Source organism: Rana temporaria, chromosome 4 (assembly GCF_905171775.1).
Source record: "Rana temporaria chromosome 4, aRanTem1.1, whole genome shotgun sequence".
NCBI lineage: Eukaryota > Metazoa > Chordata > Amphibia > Anura > Ranidae > Rana > Rana temporaria.
Genome location: NC_053492.1, coordinates 63,520,477 through 63,541,722, shown reverse-complemented (window position 1 = coordinate 63,541,722; position 21,246 = coordinate 63,520,477). Strand labels below are relative to the sequence as shown.

The 21,246-nt window shown below is 46.1% G+C and overlaps 1 protein-coding gene across 1 annotated transcript in view; it reads left to right on the top strand.

Annotated features, from left to right (window-relative positions):
* SPATS1 (spermatogenesis associated serine rich 1) overlaps positions 1-20,075 on the top strand; it is an 84,870-nt gene extending 64,795 nt beyond the window's left edge. The window contains exons 6-7 of the mRNA XM_040348484.1: positions 14,634-14,696; positions 19,791-20,075. Coding sequence (XP_040204418.1) covers positions 14,634-14,696; positions 19,791-19,911 — 184 coding nt within the window. The 3' untranslated portion in view covers positions 19,912-20,075. The remainder of the gene's footprint in view (positions 1-14,633; positions 14,697-19,790) is intronic.
* The last annotated feature ends 1,171 nt before the right edge of the window (positions 20,076-21,246 follow it).

Here is a 21,246-nt window from a genome sequence, read left to right as displayed (position 1 = left end):
ACTGTGAAAATTACAATTGCAGTTTGGGAGTTAACCACAAGGGGGCGCTGAAGGGGTTATGTATGACCTAATATGTGTTTCTAACTGTAGGGGGTGTGGCTGTAGGTGTGACATCATCGATTGTTTATCCCTATATAAGGGATCACACGATCGATGACGTCGCCACAGTGAAGAACGGGGAAGCTGTTTACACACAGCTCTCCCTATTCTTCAGCTCCGGGTAGCAATTTTGGGACTCCAACGGCGATCGGGTCCGCGGGGCCCGCGGTCCCGGAGCTTTGGACCGGGTCGCGGGCGCGCGCCTGCCACCCACGGCTGGGTACTAGCACAGGACGTACCTGTACGTGCATGTGCACAGCCGTGCCATTCTGCCGACACGTAAATGTGCAGCAGGCGGTCCTTAAGTGGTTAAAGTGATCGTTTAACTTATTTATCTTTTACAGAGAGAGATAGCAAACAAACTATTTGTAAAGTGCTTTTTTTTTTAAACAGGAAACTTTAAAACAGGTCGGTCCCCCTTACCTGTTTCTGAACACCAATCTGTGCACCGGGCAGCACCCGTCCCGAGTCCCTCAACAGGTCGCCGTCGCCTCCAGGATGACGCCGCAGGCTGCACTGCCTGCTGTTGCGGGTCCGGTCCGTCCGTTGCTCCGCCTCCTGCAGCCCTCGCTCCTTCACATCATGCGGCTGAGCAGCCAGGGGAACCAGGGGCGGGGCCACTTACGTCACTCACTGACATAGGACGTAGGCGCTGCGTAGCCAAGGACGAGACAGTGAGACTGTCACACACTGAGACAGAGGGACTGCACAGATCAGAGCCGCTGCGGGGACTCGTCCTTCAGATGCCCCCCGCAGCGGCAGCCTACACCACACATACTCGATGATCGGGCGACTGTCACGAAGCGGTAAATTTTCCGCCCTGTTTCCTGGCACCGTAAGGCAAGTGCCCATGTTGCCTTGCACTAGTGCCGGCCCGGAGTGTAGTGTATGTGGTATGTGTTTATAGAATGATTGTATGTTCTATATACGTTATTTCTGAAAATCATTTTATACCAGCCCCATAGCATTATTATACCAGCCCAACCGCATAACATTATTATTTTCTTGTTCATAAAAGGGAAAACCATGCGTTTTAAAGCACATTTGAAGAGTGCCCAGCAGCCCAGCCTGTTTAGTGCTCAGCTTTACCTGTGATTAGTGCTCTAATGTGAGTCACTTTTGGGCACAGGATGAGCAAGAAAATAATGGACATTAAGAATATGTCTTGGATTACTTCAAATGGGACAGTAATATTCATTAACAATATCTCTCAATAAATATGAAGATGTTATCCCCTGTACACTGTGAGGTCTATGCCCAGGAAGTATAACTCCTTATTTTGGGCCTTGCTTAACGATGCTAATGTCATCATCTCCAACCACCTGTTTATCTGTTGTCTGTTATAATGTAAATGAATCTAGGATAACTTCTAAAGCCCTGTACACATGATTGGTTTGTCCGATGAAAACAGACCAATGGACTTTTCCATCGGTGAAAAAAAATTGATGTTTTAAATTTTTCCTATGGATAAAAAACAATAGAAAAAAAACGATCGTCTGTGTGGAAGTCCATCGATCAAAAATCCACGCATGCTCAGAATCAAGTCGATGCATGCTCAGAAGCATTAAACTTCATTTTTTTCAGCACGTCGTAGTGTTTTAATCAACCGCATTTTGGTCGGATTTTTGACTGATGGTGTGTAGGCAAGACTGATGAAAGTCAGTTTCATCGGATATCCAACGAAAATTCCATCAGATATCTGATCGTGTGTTGATATGTATGATAATGTGTATTGTAGTTTAGGAGGCTAGGCATGACTAGGCTGTCTAAAGGGATTAGTTAATGAACTCACATGTTGTCTGCTAAGGGATGTATTGACACTCAGAATAATGTGTATTGGGGGCTCGTTATGTAACCATTGTGTGATGTTGTGGGTGGATCCGGGTCATTGTTCACGTGGTTACTGCAGTATTCTCAAGTGTATATAAAGAGCCTGTGGATATGTAAAAACAACTGCGCTATAAGGTAAATAATAAGTGAAGTAAATGAACAATAAGCAGCCAGCACACAAACAAACAAAGTATAAGGCAATTTAAAGAAAAAAGTGCAGCGCTATACCCCTGTTGAAGGCTGTTTAAGCCGAAACGCGTCGGGTAGTACATCTGGTACCCCATACTGCTTTTAAATTGTATCACGTGATTTTTATTCAATAAAAAGCCTTCAAAGGTTTTTTTTGACCTGCACCATTGGGAGCATTTTTTCTTTTCTGTTTCCTACCATCCCATCGACTGCATTGTCTTATGAGCCCGGCCATTCCATTGCTGGCTCCACACATTTGGGTTCCCGTTCTAAAAACAAGGCTTCAGCTCCAGATCGGTTCCATCTTCCTCATTGGAGTGACCATCCCCGCTGACTGATCCATACAGAGCCCAGGGTCCGGTGTGACCACCATGCCTATCTGACTCACTGCTAGTATTAGCATGTAAGTCCACCAGAGCTGGTAAGAGTATCCATTTTACCTATTTTTTACCTTTTGAGGATTGCTTCAGACAAACCATTGTTACTGATTCTAATCGAATTATTCCTATGTGGAATGTCTCATGCTGTAAGGGCTTACCTTGAGTGGAATCCATTTTGCAAGTTTGTATGCTCACCCTTACAAATACACACAGCCCACAGTAATAAGGTAAGACACTACCTGGGCTGCGAGTCTGTGCACGGGGGCTTGATAGGGATTTGCCAAGGATAGTTGAAGTATAGCCGTGTGTGACGGTATCGGTATGATATCCCCGTCAACGTTCCCTTCTTCCCATAACGAAAATCACCCCAATATTCCACGAGGAGGGATATCCCTGGAATCGCCCAGAAAGCCACACATGCCAAGCTTACTGCTAGAACAAGACAGTTTCATGACACAAAAACTCAGCTTATATGTGGTTACAGCCTGTTAGGAACGCCCCCCTCACACAGTGGGGTTTCCCATACAGATTATAGGAGACAAGTCGGAGCCGACCATGCAGACACGTTTCTTTAGATAAAGACATCAGTGGAGTTAATTAATACACTGAAGCAATCAGAATAATTAACATACTACTTCTCTAATCATTTAGCCTGATGATACAATACACATCTTTTAAGGGTAAACACAGATCTTCTTCACACAACACAATAGATCAATTAACGTTTAGAATAGTGAGGGGACATTAGCACGTCAATAACCTGTCAGAGGAATGAATCACACATGAAATTCCTTTCTACCTCTACCCATATGGCTAGCAGGGAGCAGTAAACTGAGACATATAGGCAAATGTATCACAATGGCCCCCCTTTTGCTCCCTGCTCTGGCAAACCCGGTTGGACCTTCCCTGGTCCAGTAGGGTTGACGGGTTCAGAGCTTTTAGTCCGATGTTAACTCCGTTTGGCGTGACTGACCTCCCTTGGCAACTGCTTCAGACTCAAGTATGTCACCGGGTCGTCAGATCACACGCCGGTCAGTCCCCAAGTCTTTGTGCGATCTGCAAAGTCACCAGAAGTCAGTGTGAAGACAGCGAATGGGTCTGTGCGCCGCCGTCTAGGTGTCCCGCTATGGGAGGGGGCAGGTTATGGCTCTGAAGTGACAATCACAGGAGATTCATAAAAAGAAAAAGTTATATTTGTTGAAATGCTGTAGCACTGGTGCTCAGAGTCCGGGGGGGGGAGGGGAATCAGAGCCCCATAAGATCAGCCACCCCCTGCTCCCTCCGCAGCCGCCGGTTCTCCTCTTGGAGCTTCTCCAGCTCCATCTCCAGTTCATGGAGCCTGGGGGGGTCAGCCTGCTGTGACCTCAGGTGGTTGTTCTCCTCCTCCATGCGGCTTATGCACTCCTCCAGCTCTATGTACTCACGGATCAGCTCCTGCTTGCTCATGTCCTGCAGGCTTTCCACGTGGTTCTTCATCATCAGGAACTGGGTGGTGGTGTAAGGGGCCACCGGTGGGCCCTTGGTGAACATCTCGGCCCGCATCTGGGATGCCCGCTGCGACTCCCTCTCCTCCAGTCGCTTCTTCTCCTCCCAGGTCAGCTTGTTATACGGCTTCCAGGACCTCTTCTTCTTGGAGGGTAGCTGGCGGTGCCTCTTTCTGCCCAGCTCCCTCCAAGGCCCCTCCGGCTCATGGCTGTCGCCCATGACCAGCTGACAATGGTGTTCCCTGTTGTCCGTAATACCAGATTGTACCATGAGGGCTTCGTAAGGGGTGCCCAATGGTTCTTCCTGACCCAGCTCCTGGGGATCCCAAGCCGAGTCTACACAATGGGCTGCTGCTGGTGGGCGGTACCCAGGTTGAGACCAATTTGACCTGGTGTTGTCATTCAGGGGGCAATTCTGCTTGAAGTGACCCAACTGTTTGCACCGGAAGCAGCGTTGTTCGTTGTCCTCCTGGCGTGGATAGCGAGGGCTAGATGTCACCGGTCTGTTAGGAGGTTGGTATCTAGCGGCTGGTGGGTGTGAGGGCGCCGTTGGTCGTGGAGGTTGTACCCGTGGTGGGACCTGGTTTGTCTTGCGAGTATCCGCATATTCATCTGCCAACTTCGCGGCCTCTGGTAGAGTCATGGGCCTGCGATCTCTCACCCAATCTTTGACGTCCGTCTGGATGTGATTGTAAAATTGCTCCAGGAGCATTAGTTGCAAAATGTCCTCTGCGGTGGTGGCCTGGCTGCTGTTAACCCAGTTAGAGGCCGACAGGGACAACTGGCATGCCCATTCCGCGTAAGAGTCTTTCGTGGTTTTGCGTGAGTCCCTGAACTTCTGTCGGTGGGACTCTGGGGTTACTGCATAACGAGCCAGGAGCACTTCTTTAACCCGGGCGTAGCTATGGATATCCTGATCTGGCACGGTCCGGAAAGCATCAGAAGCTTTGCCTGACAGTTTGCCTGACAATATTGCAACCCACTCTCTTCTAGCTATTCGGTGCAGGTTACATTGTCGCTCAAAGTCTGCCAGGTAGATCAATCTCACAGTCCTTTTCATCAAAAGCTTTAAAAGCGCTAAACGGAATCTTCCTTGCGTCTGCTGTGCTGTACTCACTGTTTGGAGAATGTGCGGCTGCTTGTCGGACTGCTGCCAGTTTTAACTGTAGCTCTGCGTCTCTTATTTGTTTAGTTTCCTCCGCTAACAGGTCCATCACTTTCAGCACCACATCCGGCGTTGGGCTCGGGCCGAACCACGCTAGCTTCTCTCTCATTAGCTTGTTGGTTGGTGACTCCTCCTGAATCACTGGTGTCTCCATCTCTTGTACTGCTGGCGTTGCTGCAATCACGTCCTCCTGGTCTATCTCCATTGATTCTGCTATGATGAGCCACTTGGTTTTGTTGCTAGCAATCCTTCCACGAACTTCCAGTAGTTCTTTCAGTGTATTTCTTTTAAGCAGGGTGTAGCAGCTTTCCATTCACTGTTCCCAGTGTCTGCTTGGAATCCTGGTGTAAGGGAGAGTAGAAGGGAAGATCCCGCTGCTACCATCCAATTGTGACGGTATCGGTATGATATCCCCGTCAACGTTCCCTTCTTCCCATAACGAAAATCACCCCAATATTCCACGAGGAGGGATATCCCTGGAATCGCCCAGAAAGCCACACATGCCAAGCTTACTGCTAGAACAAGACAGTTTCATGACACAAAAACTCAGCTTATATGTCGTTACAGCCTGTTAGGAACGCCCCCCTCACACAGTGGGGTTTCCCATACAGATTATAGGAGACAAGTCGGAGCCGACCATGCAGACACGTTTCTTTAGATAAAGACATCAGTGGAGTTAATTAATACACTGAAGCAATCAGAATAATTAACATACTACTTCTCTAATCATTTAGCCTGATGATACAATACACATCTTTTAAGGGTAAATACAGATCTTCTTCACACAACACAATAGATCAATTAACGTTTAGAATAGTGAGGGGACATTAGCACGTCAATAACCTGTCAGAGGAATGAATCACACATGAAATTCCTTTCTACCTCTACCCATATGGCTAGCAGGGAGCAGTAAACTGAGACATATAGGCAAATGTATCACACCGTGGTCCAGGATTCCAGAGAGTCAGGTAACTACTGACGGATAGTTCAGGGTTGCAGACAGGAACCAAAGACAAATCCGGGGCACAAGCCGTGGGTCAAGTGCTGGAGAAGGCAGGGAAAATCCGAAAGTACAGGCCGGGGTCAAAGGGCAGGAGACAGCAGCATTCCAGGGTACATAAGCCAAAAGGGTCAGAAGCCGGGGTCAGTCTAGTAAGCTGAAGACAACCACAGGAACACAGGATCCGTTGGCACAGACAGGACCATCAGAGAACAATGAACTGACAAATCCCTCAGAGTGAGGCAGTGCTTTATACCCTGGTTGATTGGGTAACCTGCCTCAGCTGGACCAGGATAGGCAGGTGCAGATTGCAGGGAGATCCAAAGACAGGCAATCAGCACATAGTTCAGAACCAGGCTTTGATGGACAGCAAGCAGAATATCAACTTGAGAAGTGGCTCAGAGGCAAAGTCCTGGAGCAGCAATGGAGAAGTCCTGGGTTCAATCCCACCCAGAGCCACTGACAGTCCCCCCCCCTTAAAAATGACCTCCGGGCGTTGGAAGGAGCTTCCTCATAGGCACAGTCTGTAACGTCCAAACCATGGGGAAACAAAGCACCAATGACAGAGTCCGAAGACTTTTACTTTTTCTTTTTGGACTTCGCTGCTTTTGAAGTTCTGGTAGGGGGTGCACTCACTGCTCGTAAAGCTCGTTCAAACACTGCTAGATCCTGCTTACGGACCATAGTACCATTCGAGGCATATGTGCAGTCAGGAGGAAGAACTTCACTTGGGGACACAGGAACTGAAACTGGGGACACAGGAACTGAAACTGGAGACACAGGAACTGAAACTGGAGACACAGGAACTGAAACTGGAGACACAGGAACTGAAACTGGAGACACAGGAACTGAAACTGGAGACACAGGAACTGAAACTGGAGACACAGGAACTGGAGACACAGGAACTGGAGACACAGGAACTGGAGACACAGGAACTGGAGACACAGGAACTGGAACTGGAGACACTAGAGCCGGGGACACTGGAGCCGGAACTTCAACTGGGAAGGTAGGTACAGCAAGCTGAAGAACAGGTGCATCGGACTGGAGAGTAGTCACCGGAATGTCAGACTGGGGCAAAGGAACTTCAAGCTGCATAGCAGGCAAAGATTCTGGGGTAGAGAAAAAACTCCCAATAGTACCCACCTGAAGAACCTTTGGCCGAGGTGGGCGAGTTGGGCAGAGAGATATAAAGTGCCCGCTAACACCACAATAAAAACAAAGTCCATAGCCTCTCCTCCGCTCTCTTTCTACCTTAGATAGGCTGGACCGGATGGCCCCGATCTGCATGGGTTCCTCATCCTCCAAGGTAGGCGTGTGTACATCCACAGGATCGTCAAGGCTTTGTGGTGTTGGAGCTTGTTGGCTGGGCACATACAGAGCTTCATACCTTGGCACATGCTGGACTGGCTTTATGTCATATCTGTAGTGGGGATTCCTGTCCCTGGATACCCGTAGGCCACGTGAACCGAGAGCGGACTTGGGAATACTGGTTCTCTTGGAAACAGAAATGTTAGAGTCCAGAGCAAACATGAAACTTTCCCAGGTGTCCAAGACTGGACTCTTTTCCTGCAACAGCAGATGAGCCCAAGATTTGATTTGCCCTGTTAGCAGGTTGATGGAAGCACGCACCTTCACATAGTCCGTGGCATAGGTCCTAGGTTTAAGAGCAAACAGCAGCTCACAATCCATCTTAAAAGACAAGAAGGATGCACGGCTACCATCAAATTTCTCTGGCATAACAACAAATGGCTCAGGACATGCTGGTTCCGGGGCTGGGCGTTCTGTCCCTTTAAGTACTTGAGCTTCTTGCTGTAGTTCCAGAATGGTATGGCCCAGGCTGGAGACTTGCAGAGCCAGGTAGGTGAGCATTTTATACAACTCTGCAGACTCCATGTTATGGGTCAGTTCATTATGTAAGGGCTTACCTTGAGTGGAGTCCATTTTGCAAGTTTGTATGCTCACCCTTACAAATACACACAGCCCACAGTAATAAGGTAAGACACTACCTGGGCTGTGAGTCTGTGCACGGGGGCTTGATAGGGATTTGCCAAGGATAGTTGAAGTATAGCCGTGGTCCAGGATTCCAGAGAGAGTCAGGTAACTACTGACGGAAAGTTCAGGGTTGCAGACAGGAACCAAAGACAAATCCGGGGCACAAGCCGTGGGTCAAGTGCTGGAGAAGGCAGGGAAAATCCGAAAGTACAGGCCGGGGTCAAAGGGCAGGAGACAGCAGCATTCCAGGGTACATAAGCCAAAAGGGTCAGAAGCCGGGGTCAGTCTAGTAGGCTGAAGACAACCACAGGAACACGGGATCCGTTGGCACAGACAGGACCATCAGAGAACAATGAACTGACAAATCCCTCAGAGTGAGGCAGTGCTTTATACCCTGGTTGATTGGGTAACCTGCCTCAGCTGGACCAGGATAGGCAGGTGCAGATTGCAGGGAGATCCAAAGACAGGCAATCAGCACATAGTTCAGAACCAGGCTTTGATGGACAGCAAGCAGAATATCAACTTGAGAAGTGGCTCAGAGGCAAAGTCCTGGAGCAGCAATGGAGAAGTCCTGGGTTCAATCCCACCCAGAGCCACTTGGGGGCGTGACCACGCCTCGCTGTCTGTTTGGCACGGTAGCGATCGTGACACATGCATTGGGAGTATACCTATGAACTCTTTCACCTCATTATTTCACACCTGTTTGGTGATTCCACTCACCTACTGGGAAACACATGTGTGGACTTTATTCAGCAACACTCTTTGCTGTGTTAATTGGACGTTTACTTTACATTTTTTATTCACTTTTAATAGATGTGTTATTATATTTGAAGTTCTCACCACAGGGACTGCATTATAGATTGAAGTTCATATCAAGGACTTTACATTTAATGTCAGGATTCCAGTCTAGACTTTTCATAATTTAGCGCTGCACTTTTTTATCTAAAGAGCCTGTATTCCTTCCAATATACTCATATTCCTGTTTGACCTTCAACACGTAGCCTCGTCTCGTATTTGGGGGAGAATTATTCATATGGGTTTCTTGTTCGCCTGAGTGGAGTGTTGGTAGATGCCTTGGTGTTCGGGAATGGAATATCCTAAACGACTTTAACCCCTGTCATACTCTGGGTCTCGTTACAAGTGCCTATATAGCGAGGGAGGAGATGAATTATACAGAGTGGGGATCTGTTTACCCCACACAGCTGCTGTCCTCAGACGAAGTCCCGCCTCATATGGTAGACGTCACCAGTGTGCTGCCTATCATAGGAGCCATCCCAGGAGGCGGGACTTTGTCCGTCAGCCCAGTAAGCGGTAGATCCTTATATTCTTTCAAAGCAAATATACACGGGTACTGACTAGTCTTCCAATGTTTCTCTTCTCCCTCAGTTTCTCTCCCTCACCCAGCTAATGTGGTCCCAGTGCTGGTGGAGAGAGGCAGGTGGGGGCAAAGAAGGTTGCTGTGTAGGTACCCAATGTCCTCCTTCTAAACTGATGATGTTGTTGGTTGTTGGGACGCCAGCAGCTGGAAGGTTGTAATGGTGCAGCCAGTGTAATGATGAAAGCCTGTGGTTTTCTGTAACTAAAAGGCAGGTTTGACCCACCCACTGACTTGTATTACATTTTTGGCCAATTTGTGGGAATTTCGCCAAGGCACCCCTGAGGAAACCTGGAGGCACTCTGGCTTAAAAAGGCTGATGTAGCTCTCATACTATTGTCAGAGGCGACAGTGACACCTACTGGCAGCATAAAAAATTATGGTGGGTACACATGGATCAAAAACGATTGGTTCGGCAGTTACCGGCCAACTTTTGTGCCGTGTGTACAGCTTCTCATCCGACAGAACCGATCTCACAACCCACTTCTGTCAAACGAGCATGCTGGAAAACTGTCAGACAATCAGAATCCAAGGCGGCCCCCCTGTCAGACCACAATAGCACCGCGGGGAGATCGCTGTACTAACATTACATAGTTAGTATAGCGACCTCAGTTTTTTTTTTTTTTTTATTTCGCCCACTGGATTTAACCATAAAAAAACTGCCTGTGTGTACTAGGCTTAACAGTATACAGAGCTTAAGAAAGCTGAACTATCCATTCAGCTAAGCTGACTAAAGCTTAGCACTACTAAATTTAAATAGTCACATCTGGTTAAAGCGGGGGTTCACCCTATTGATAAAACATTTTTTCCCTCTAGCATAAAATTCGGCATAGTAGCGCGAGCTACAGTATGCCTGTCTTTATTTTTTTATCCCCGTACTCACTGTGCACTCGTAGATAAAAGATTACGACTCCCAGCGGGGAATGGGCGTTTCTATGGAGAGAGAAGGTGATTGACGGCTGGCTCTGGCACGTCACGCTTCTCCGGAAATAGCCGAAATAGGACTTGGCGCTTCACGGCGCCTGCGCATAGTCTGTGCGCAGGCGCCGTATAGCGCCGTGAAGAGCCGAGACCTGTTCCGGCTGTCTTCGGGGAGCGTGACGTGCCAGAGCCGGCCGTCAATCACCTTCCCTCTCCATAGGAACGCCCATTCCCCGCGGGGAGTCGTAATCTTCTATCTACGAGTGCACAGTGAGTACGGGGATAAAAAAATAAAGACAGGCATACTGTAGCTCGCGCTACTATGCCGAATTTTATGCTAAAAAGATGTTAATAAGGGTGAACCACCGCTTGAAGGCAGGATGGCTTCCAAGGCTTGGAAAAAATGCAAAAAAAAAACGACTTGTATCTCCTCTGAACATAGGGATTTTGTCGAGTGTGATACAGTATCTTTGCATTGGAGAAATGGGTTGTACAACCAGTCAAGTGTTAATATACAGCATGGCAGCGGTTTTAGATTGAAAGTCTTCTGCATTGAAAGAGACACCAGTTGGACAAAAGCTTCTATTAGTGTGTGAAAAGCCTATTGCCTCTTTTATTTCTTAAAAAAAGAAGTATAAATCTACCAAATAACTTTCTGATGGCATTATGCACCATGCAGCTGTTCCCGAAGCCTTCCACATAGTAAATAGGAGGAAATTCACTTATATCAGCACTATATTTGTATCTCAGGAACTTCTTGGCCAGGCTGAGGTCTCAGCAAAGCTGCATCATTATTAGTAAAATGCTAACAGTGCACAAGTTTAATGTGACTAAATTTTTTTGGGCAGATGTCCACATGACCAGGTAATTGCTTCAACGCGGGATGATTTATAGCAGAAAAAAATACAAGTATGGCATTTCTGTAAAAGAAATACTGTGCTTTAATGTTTGAAAAATCGGTTTAATTTCATGCAAACAAATTCATTAAAGCCGTACGCCAAACAAACAGCTAAAGACATGGAGGAAATACAAATATGGGAGATGTTTTACCTGCCAAAGGTTTTGTATTTCTCTCCTTCCTGTCCTGAGATCTAGAGGCAGCAGGAAATGGAAAAAGAAAATATGGACAGCCGCACTCCAAAAAACCTTGATGGTTGTCTTTATTTAAAAAAGGAAAAATGCACTACAAGTCACAGCACACAACACGGGAGTAAAACAACTGATGCGTTTCGCACTATAAATTAGTGCTTAATCATAAAAGTATAAAAGCCCGGTATTGAAGTGGTTGTAAACCTCAGACATGAAATATGAACAAAGCATAGCCCTCTATGGTGTGTACCTGTTTCAATCCAGAGTAATAAGGCCTCGTACACACGAGGGGACATGTTTGATGAAAACGGTCCGCGGACCGTTTTCATCGGACATGTCCGCTTGGAGATTTCTGTCTGATGGTTGTACACACCATCAAACAGAAATCCGCGCGGACAGGATACGCGGTGACGTGGCCGCGCCGCGACGATGACGCGCTAACGTGCGCGACCCTGAAAGGTCAATGCTTTCACGCATGCGTCGAATCACTTCGACGCATGTGAGGGCTTTCGGCCGAGCGGACATGTCCGGTGAGTCGTACAGACGACCGAACATTTCCGACGGACAGGCTTCCAGCGGACATGTTTCTTAGCATGCTAAGAAACATTTGTCCGCTGGAAACCTGTCCGATCCGATGGAAAATTGTCCGGTCAGCCGTACAGACGACAAACATGTCCGCGGAAACTGGTCCGACGGACCAGTTTCAGCAGACATGTTCGGTCGTGTGTACGGGGCCTAAGTGTCATTTCTGTCTCCTGCCTCGTTCCTCTGCGATCTGCATGGGCCACTTTTCACAAGTATTCCGGACACCAAGAGAAAAAAGGTAAACAAAGAGGGAGCTGTGATTGTTCATGTGTGTTTTGTAACGGGGAGGGGGGGTGTTCCTTATCTCCAATCATCTCTGAGCTCTCCACACATTTGATCTATTCTAAACCATTCCATTGTAGCTCTGGCTGTATGTTTAGGGTCGTTTTCCTGCTGGAAGTTGAACCTCCTCCCCAGTCTCAAGTCTTTTGCAGACTTTCTATGATTGCCCTGAATTTTGCTCCATCCATCTTCCCATCAACTCTGACCAGCTTTCCTGTCCCTGCTGAAGAAAAGCATCCCCACAACATGATGCTACCACCACCATGTATCACAGTAGGGGTGGTGTGTTCAGGGTGATGTTCAGTGTTAGTTTTCCGCCACACATAGCATTTTCCTTTTAGGCCAAAAAATTAAATTTTGGTCCCATCTGACCAGAGCACCTTCTGACACAGCAACCATGTTTGCTGTGTCCCCCACATGACTTCCCTCAAACTGCAAACGGGACTTCTTATGGCTTTCTTTCAACAATGGCTTTCTCCTTGTCACTCTTCCATAAAGGCCACATTTGTGGAGTCCACGACTAATAGTTGTACTGTGCTGTGGATTTCTGCAGCTCCTCCAGAGTAACCATGAGCCTCTTGGCTGCTTCTCTGATGAATGCTCCCCTTGTCCGGCCTGTCAGTTTAGGTGGACGGCCATGTCTTGGTAGGTGTAAAGTTGTGCCATACTCGTTCCATTTTTTTAGATGATGGATTGAACAGTAGTCCGTGAGATGTTCAAAGCTTGGGATATTTTTTTTATAATCGAACCTTTAAACTTCTCCACAACTTTATCCCTGACCTGTCTGGTGTGTTTTTTATGTAGTTTGTTCACTAAGGTTCTCTAACAAACCTCTGAGGGCTTCACAGAACATCTGTATTTTTAATGAGATTAAATTATACACAGGTGGACTCTAGTTACTACTTAGGAGAAAAATTGGAAAAGAGGCTTGGATTTTTAGACACAACCAAACAATATTTACGGATTAGGTGACTTCGAAAGGCAATTGGCTCCACCAGAATTTAGTTAGGGGTGTCAGAGTAAAGAGGGCTGAATACAAATGCACCCCATTTTCAAATATTTATTTGTAAAAAAAAAAAAAATTTAAAACCTTTTATCATTTTACTTCCACTTCACAATTATGTGCCACTTTGTGTTGGTCTATCACATAAAATCCCAATAAAATACATTTACAGTTTTGGTTCTAACATAACAAAATGTGGAAACTTTCAAGGGGTATGAATACTTTTTCAAGGCACTGTATATGTAATGATTTACAACCACTTTAGGCTATGTTAAAAATGTATTTTTGGATTTCCAATATGTTTTGGTTTCAGTGACAGTGATCACCAGGACAAACAGGTTACAGTAGTACAAACCTGACAGGGGTCCTTATACATCCACACTCTATTCAAAACACATTTTTGTTTGGCTATACACACTTTAACTTATGAAGCCGAATACAAAATGACCACTGGTGTAAAACCAAGATGGTTATCCATAGTGATTTCCTAAAGACAATGCCCCAGATTCTCGTATCTGGGCGTAAAACTGTGCGGGCGTAATGTATCTGGTTTACGTTACGCCGCCGCAAGTTTTACAGGCAAGTGCTTTATTCACAAAGAACTTGCGTGGAGCATTTAAATTAGGCGCGTTCCCGCGCCGAACGTACTGCGCATGTGCCGTCCTGAAAATATCCCAGGGTGCATTGCTCCAAATGACGTCGCAAGGACGTCATTGGTTTCGGCGTGAACGTAAATGGCGTCCAGCCCCATTCACGGACGACTTACGCAAACGACGTCAATTTTTTAATTTTGACGCGGGAACGACGGCCATACTTAACATTGGTTGCCCCTCATATAGCAGGGGCAACTTTACGCGTTGCAAATCTAACGTAAACATCGTAACTTCACTGCGTCGACCGCGAGTACGTTCGGGAATTCGCGTATTTTGCTAATTTGCATACTCGACGGGGAAAACGACGGAGGCGACACCTAGCGGCGAAAAAATAAATGCATTTAAGATCCGACAGCGTAAGAGCCTTACGCCTGTCGGATCTAATGGATATCTATGCGTAACTGATTCTAAGAATCAGTCGCATAGATACGACGGCCCAGATTAGGACTTACGACGGCGTACATTGCGTTGCGCCGTCGTAAGCCCTTTCAGAATCTGGGCCTGTGTGCCTGCGTTCCTGTTTTTTCTTTTTCTTTTTCTTTTTCTATCTGCTTATGTTATTAATGCATTTAATGTTGTCTTACAGGGAGTCATTTAAAGTTAAAGCTGACACATTTATTCCTCTTCAGAAAATGCCCAAGACACCAAGGTAAGTATGGTAGCCATTTATTGGCTAGTGTATAGTATGTTCAATTCCTAACATTAAAGCGGATGTAAACCCACTCTCATTCTTTCTAAACTACTGCCATAGTGCCGATCTATAAGGATATAGATGCCTCCTGCATGTATCCTTACCTGTCAAATGTCTCCCCTCTGTCTGTTATAAGAACTGAAAAACTGCAGATTCTGTGGGTGGATCTGTTGTCTGGAGCTCTGTGAGTGGAGTCATGATATCAGTAGACTCCCCGCCCACCTCTACACTCCCCTTGTCAACATGCATTTTTTCCTGTGTATTCCCTACACTAAATTCTGCTATGATCAGTAACATCCAGTCAAAATCCAGAAAAGTAACCACATGACTTCAGAAAAGGAGTGGGGGTGGGAATTAAAAAATAATGTCTGTCTCCAGGCTAGTGCATGAGATATGTAAAATAACCTGTCACTCACAGCAAGGAGGCGGAACGGACTAAGGTTTTTCTCTGTAAATCTGTTTTATTTCACTGAACAATAAAAGAGGATTGCTCAGAGCTGGATTAATTATGTGTGGCAAGACTGGGCACAGATGATAGCAAGTATTATGTATTATATGCATTGTGACATCAAAAAAAAAAAAATAATCGGGTTTACATCCACTTTAAGACAGAGATCCGACTTTGGAGGCGACTTCCATTGAAATGAATGGGTAGAAGTTGCCTAGAAGTCACCTTGAAGTAGTACAGGAACCTTTTCTGAAGTTGGAGCGACTTCAGTAGTGTACATTAACCACTTAAGGACCGCCTCCTGCACATATACGTCGGCAGAATGGCACGGCTGGGCACAAGCACGTCCAGCTACGTCGCCTTTAAGAGCCCAGCCGTGGGTCCGAAGCTCCGTGACCGCGCCGTGGGACCCACAGACCCGATCGCCGCCGGTGTCCCGTGATCGGTCACAGGAGCAGAAGAACGGGGAGAGGTGTGTGTAAACACACCTTCCCTGTTCTTCAAAGTGGCAGTGTCATTGATCGTCTGTTCCCTGATATAGGGAAAGACGATCAATGACGTCACATGTCCAGCCCCGCCCCCCTACAGTTAGAAACACATATGAGGTCACACTTAACCCATACTGCGCCCCCTAGTGGTTAACTCTTAAACTGCAATTGTCATTTTCACAGTAATCAATGCATTTTTATAGCATTTTTTGCTGTGAAAAATACAATGGTCCCAAAAATGTGTCAAAATTGTCCGATGTGTCCACCATAATGTCGCAGTCATGAAAAAAATCGCTGATCACCGCCATTAGTAGTAAAAAAAAAATATTAATAAAAATGCCATAAAATGATCCCCTATTTTGTAAACGCTATAAATTTTGCGCAAACCAATCGTTAAACGCTTATTGCGATTTTTTTTACCAAAAAAAGGTAAAAGAATACGTACCGGCTTAAACTGAGGAAAAAAAATATTTTTAGATATTTTTTGGGGATATTTATTATAGCAAAAAGTAAAAAATATTGAATTTTTTTCAAAATTGTCGCTCTGTTTTTGTTTATAGTGCAAAAAATAAAAACCGCAGAGGTGATAAAATACCACCAAAAGAAAACTCTATTTGTGGGAAAAAAAGGACGCCAATATTGTTTGGGAGCCACGTCGCACGACCGCGCAATTGTCAGTTAAAGTGACGTAGTGCCGAATCGCAAAAAGGGACAAGGTCCTTTACCTGCATATTGGTCCGGGTCTTAAGTGGTTAAGACGGCTCCATTCACTTTAATTGAATTTCTCATGTCGCGCGACTTGGGGCGACATGCATGCTCAGAATCAAGTCAACGCATGCTCGGAAGTATTGAACTTCATTTTTCTCAGCACGCCGTAGTGTTATGACCGATGGTGTGTAGGCAAGACTGATGTAAAGTCAGCTTCATCGGATATCCAACGAAAAAATCCATTGGCTTAGATTCCATCAGATATCCGATCGTGTGTACAGGGCTTTACACTTCCTGATGAATTTTCCAGGCCTTCTTCCAAGGTACCAGCCTCTTGCATGGTCCTCTCCAGGATAGGTCCTCCCCTGGCTTCCTTCATCAGGTGGCTTCCTCCCGCAGGACGGACAGCACAGGATCACCTTTGCAGTACAGGCCCCAGCCAGACAACTGGGCCCTCAGGCCAATCCGCAGCCCCGAGCCAACGTGGTCCCGGAACTAGGATTCAGAGCGCGCACCTCAGGCCAGGCGAAAAGTGCAGCACTTAAAGTATACCATTTTATCCACATAGAATACCTAAAAATGGTGAAAGCCTAATCAGCCATGTGAGAAATATAGCTACAGATAAATCGAGTCAGTAATGTAAACAGTCCTTGTAAGCTTAGAAACCATCTGGATAACATCCAGGATGACAAACTATACGGCTTACCGGAATTCAATAACCCCCTATGTATGAGTGGTAATAAAGAGCTTGATGTTAATAGAAATAATCAGAATGGACATCTATGAAGAGGCTTCCGCTCTTTCTTTCTTGAACTGTGAACCAAATGTTAAGAAGGCGGTATGCAGCACAAAAAACAGTGTAGTATGTACTGTAACACCACCATGAAAAGGCAAAGTACACACTCACATGTGAATAATCAAATGTGAACAAAGCCTAAAGCCCTGTACACAAGGCCCAGAATCTCATCAGGAAAAAAGCTTTGTTTTTCCTGATGAGATTCATGGCAAGATTCTCTTGCCAGCCGAGTGTACACACGGGCCATTCAAAAGAACTGCTGTTCTTTTAAATGGCACGAACGCGCCGCCATCTTGCTTTACCCTACCTATTCCTTGGAAGCTACTGCGCATGCGTCAAAGTCATTTCGAGCATGCGCAGGTTTCCATGGAGAGGTAAGTATACACACGCTCGGGTTTCTCGGCAGGAAAACACTGCCGAGAATCTCACGACGAGACAATAGAGAGCAGGTTCTCTATTTTTCTCGTTGAGATTCTGGGCAGATTTCTTGACGAGAAACCTCAAAGCCTCGTAAACATGCTCGGTTTACTCGGCAAGAAAGCTCTGCCAGCAGTATTCTTGCCAAGAAAACCGTGCGTGTGTACGACGCTCAACACAGCAAACGTGACACTACAACAGGTGTAGTCCAGTCCACTCAATAATTATTATTCATGCACAAGGAACATCCAGTGGTTAAAAGTGTGACATTCAAGAAGAACAGCCCAACCACTTACCAACATGCCACTGACCATCAGCAAATGAATGGTCGCAACACACTGGAGATCTGTACAACAGCTCTGTCCCTTGGGATGAATGAGAGAAGTCCTTAACTCAGCTCTGTAATTTGCAGCAAGAAAATGATAAACATAGATAAAATGCTCCTTAGTGCAGTAGTTGGAACTATCGCTTTATCAACCACTTCAGCCCCGGACCATGTGGCTGGCCAATGACCAGGCCACTTTTTGTGCTTCGCCACTGTGTCGCTTTAACTGACAATTGCGCGGTCGTGCAACGTGGCTCTCAAACAAAATTTACGTAATTTTTTTCCAACAAATAGAGATTTATTTTGGTGGTATTTGATCATCTCTGCGGTTTTTATTTTTTGCGCTATAAACAAAAATAGAGCGGAAAAAAAAATACAATATTTTTACTTTTTGCTATAATAAATATCCATTTTTTTTATATATTTTTTTCTCGGTTTAGGCCGATACGTATTCTTCTACATATTTTTGGTAAAAAAAAATCGCAATAAGCGCATAGTGATTGGTTTGCGCAAACGTTATAGCTCCTACAAAAAAGGGGATAGAATTATGATATTTTTTTATTATTTTTATTTTACTAGTAATGGCGGCGATCTGCGATTTTTGTCAGGACTGCGATATTACAGCGGACACATTGGACACTTTTGACACATTTTTGGGACCATTCACATTTATACAGCGAACAGTGCTATAAATACAGTATGCACTGATTACTGTATAAATCTGACCGGCAGGGAAGGGGTTAACACTAGGGGGCAATCAAGAGGTTAAATGTGTTCCCTGCTAGGTGATTCTTACTGTGGTGGGAGGGGACTGACTGGGGGAGGTGACCGATGGTTGTCCCTATGTACAAGGGACACACCATCGGTCTCCTCTCCCTGACAGCACGTGGATCTCTGTGTTTACACACAGAGATCCACGTCCCTGGCTCTGTGACTGCCGATCGCGGGTGGTTGGCGGACATCGTGGCCGCCAGGCAAGCGGATCGGCACCTGAGTGACGCGGTGGGCACGCGTGCGCCCCAGCGGCAGGAGGCCAGAGGCTGTACAGTATATTGACGGCCTACCGGCATTTTAGAGCCACCTTGTGGCTGTAAATAGTCGATGGGCGGATGGGAAGTGTTTAAAGCAGGGGTTCACCCTATAAAAAAAAAAAAAAAAATTTCCTCTAGCATAAAATTAGGCATAGTAGCGCGAGCTACAGTATGCCTGTATTTTTTTTTTTTAGCCCGGTACTCACTGTGCAATCGTATATTGAAGATTCCGACTCCCCGCGGGGAATGGGCGTTCCTATCCAGAGGGAAGGTGATTGACGGCCGGCTCTGGCACGTCACGCTTCTCCGGAAATAGCCGAAATAGGACTTGGCTCTTCACGGCGCCTGCACATAGTCTGTGCGCAGGCGCTGTATAGCGCCATGAAGAGCCGAGACCTACTCCGGCTGTCTTCGGGGAGCGTGACGTGCCAGAGCCGGCCGTCAATCATCCTCCCTCTTGATAGGAACGCCCATTCCCCGCGGGGAGTCTGAATCTTCACTATAGGATTAAACAGTGAGTACGGGGCTAAAAAAATAAATACAGGCATACTGTAGCTCGCGCTACTATGCCTAATTTTATGCTAAAATGTTGTTATAGAGGGTGAACCACCGCTTTAAGTAAGGGGCATGGTGATTTTCTTTTGATGATTTTCACCAGCCCTCAAAGTGTTATTTTGTTTCAGGGGAACAATGCTTTGGAATGTTGAGATCTTTATGATAAATATGCAATTAAGTTCAGTTTTTTATGAAGAGTATGCAGACATTGAAGGATGACATATGTCATATATTACATTTTGATGTTTTCTTAATTGAATAATAGTGACTTTGTACATCCCCAGTGTTCCTTATAAAGTCAGAGTTCAGAAGAAGAGTCTGGAAGAAGAAATGAGAAATGTAAAAGAGCTTAACTCCTGGAAACCTGCCCAACGAAACTTCCTCCTTGACGTACCCAGCAACTGATGCAACATAAAACTTGAATAGAGGGGAACAAATGCAGCACAGTGCAATACTTTCTTCATCCAATTTTTAAATTTTTTGTATTGTTGTTGCATTGTTATATTATTATGTTCATTGTGGTAATATTATTTTTAAATCTGTGGCCAGTAATAAGTACAGTAAAACAACAGTGCCTCGTTTCTTTCCAGTTCAAAACACTGCCTAGGGCTGCTTTGACCAGGGCAGTGCAATACAGCAAGGATCTGTATTTGAGGTCTCTAAAAGAGTTTATATTTTTTGTGAAGAGGTGTGAGCTTTGGTATTAAAAGTAGATTTATCCTTTAGGTGTCAGGCCTCGTACACACGACAGCGTTTCTCGGCAGAATTCACCGAGAAACTCGGTCAAAACCCGGATTCTGCCGAGAAACTCTGTCGTCTGTACACTTTTGGCTCGATGGAGCCGCCGAGGAACTCGACGAGAAAATAGAGAACATGTTCTCTATTTTCTCGTTGTTCTATGGGAGAAGGCGGCCCGCCGAGCTCCTCGGCGGCTTCATCCCAAAACTCGACGAGGAACTCGACGTGCCAAGCACGTCGAGTTCCTCTGTCGTGTGTACGGGGCCTCAGGATTAAGGTTTGGGTAAGAGAAAGCTTATCTACACACAAGAACAAAAATGTAGTATATTGTAGCTGCTTGGTGTTCTATTTTGAGGCTCCCCCCCCCTAAATTTTCACCTGTTGATACTTAAACCACTTCCATACATGGCATTTTCACCCCCTTCCTGCCCAGACCAATTTTTAGTTTTCAGCGCTGTCGCACTTTGAATGACAATTGCGCGGTCGTGCGACGTGGATCCCAAACAAAATTGACTTCCTTTTTTTCCCACAAATAGAGCTTTCTTTTGGTGGTATTTAATCACCTCTGCGGTTCTTATTTTTTGCGCCATGAACAAAATAAAAGCGTAAATTTTGAAAAAAACACAATGGCCCAGATTCACAGACAGCAGGCGCACATTACGCCGCCGTAGCGCAAATCAATGTATGCTACGCCGACGCAACGCAGAGAGGCAAGCATGGAATTCAGGAAGCCAGTGCTCCCAAAGCTGCGTCGGCGTAGGTTTCGAAGGCGCAGGCCGGCGTAGGTGGAAGTGGGCTTGCCCCATGCAAAGCCATGCAAATGAGGCGTGACACCATGCAAATGATGGTTTGAGAACCAGACAAGTACTTTGAACGAACTGCACATGCGTCGTGTCGTGGACGCATCCCCGTGCGCATGCTCATAACCACGTCAGAACAACTACCTAAGATACGCCGGATCACTGCATACGCCATGAACGTAACCTACGCCCATCCAGACAC